General features: G+C 29.3%; 1 protein-coding gene across 1 annotated transcript in view; it reads right to left on the bottom strand.

Annotated features, from left to right (window-relative positions):
- LOC106880794 (uncharacterized) overlaps nt 1-1,322 on the bottom strand; it is a 57,500-nt gene that overhangs the window by 10,239 nt on the left and 45,939 nt on the right. Inside the window, exons 7-8 of the mRNA XM_052968047.1 lie at nt 1,167-1,226; nt 869-910 (exon numbers count right to left, since the gene is read on the bottom strand). Of these exons, the coding sequence (XP_052824007.1) occupies nt 869-910; nt 1,167-1,226 (102 nt within the window). The remainder of the gene's footprint in view (nt 1-868; nt 911-1,166; nt 1,227-1,322) is intronic.

The following is a 1,322-nucleotide window of genomic DNA, read 5'->3' on the forward strand; positions in this document are numbered from 1 at the left end:
ATATGTATTTAGAAATAAAAATATATTTACAGTATAAAAATATGTTCAGTATATGTTCTGCATCCTCTCATTCACATATTGTGAAAAAGAAATGTATTGTCTAATAAATTTATTTGGTATGAACAAAAGGAAACAAAGAGTAATTTTGCTTCATATGACATTTCAAAATTTGGAAAGTGGGTTCCTCAGTAAAGTGGCACCCAGAATTTTATTCTATGAGCAAAATGCTAATAAAATGTAAAAGTAGTTCCTATTGAGAACCTGATTGCACAAAATTTACTTCACTGGGATGTAACCTCAGAATGTACTAACACTAAATTCAATTCTATCAGTATGTAGTACAGTATTGTACTATTTCCATCACTACAATGTTTGGTGGTGAAATTACCATTAAGAGAAACCATTCACAAATATGTTTACGGCAATAAGGATTTTTCTAAGATTACTTTCTTGTTAGAGTTATCCAGAAGCAGGAGTGATTTTGGATACTGAAGGAGAACAGCTGATCACATTAACCATTGCAAATCTGTTCCTGTTTTTGTGTCTCATGTCTAGGCAAGTATCTACTGAATTCAATATTAGTTGTATACCTATTTGGATTATTTGCTTCACTAAAAAAATTTAAATATATGCATATGAACTGCATTAATAAGGGTAAGATAAATAAAAGTGTAAAATATGAGTTACATATGAATGTCTGCAAAAAGTTTATTGTATATGCAATTAAATTTTAACATCTTGAAAGTTTTAGTTTAAATCATACATATATATTAAGTTGTATATTCTACTCAAAGAAAGAATGAGCCAAAATATTTGCTAACTCTTGCTCTGGATGTAAATTTTGTTAATAAATTGCTTATATACTTACCAGCTGGTTTCTTTGAGACGTTAACGTAAGTACCATCCATGTCTTTAAGAAATTAAAAAAAAGAATAAATAGTATGGCTATAAATAATATTTAAATTAAGACAGTTGTGTACTGATTCTACCATAATAAATACTCATGAGATAGACTCAAACACACTCACACATATATACATGCATCTACATGCGTATTAATAGACAAAAGTTAGAGAGTGACATATTTCATAATAGTTAGCTTTCTGTCTTTTTCAAAGATAAGGTCTAAGCTCATGCTGTGTACTAAAAATATTGATTGTACTTACTTCGTTGTCCCATTTCTAAATATTTTGGATCGCTCGCTTCAGCATATTGTTCTCCCACAACTTCAAAATTTAAATAAAAAAAGATAGGTATAGTTATTGTTTGGAGAGGATGATTTAAGTATTTTGATGATACACAGAAAGCAGCCTGCCCAGAAG

This window comes from Octopus bimaculoides, chromosome 5, assembly GCF_001194135.2.
Source record: "Octopus bimaculoides isolate UCB-OBI-ISO-001 chromosome 5, ASM119413v2, whole genome shotgun sequence".
Lineage (NCBI taxonomy): Eukaryota > Metazoa > Mollusca > Cephalopoda > Octopoda > Octopodidae > Octopus > Octopus bimaculoides.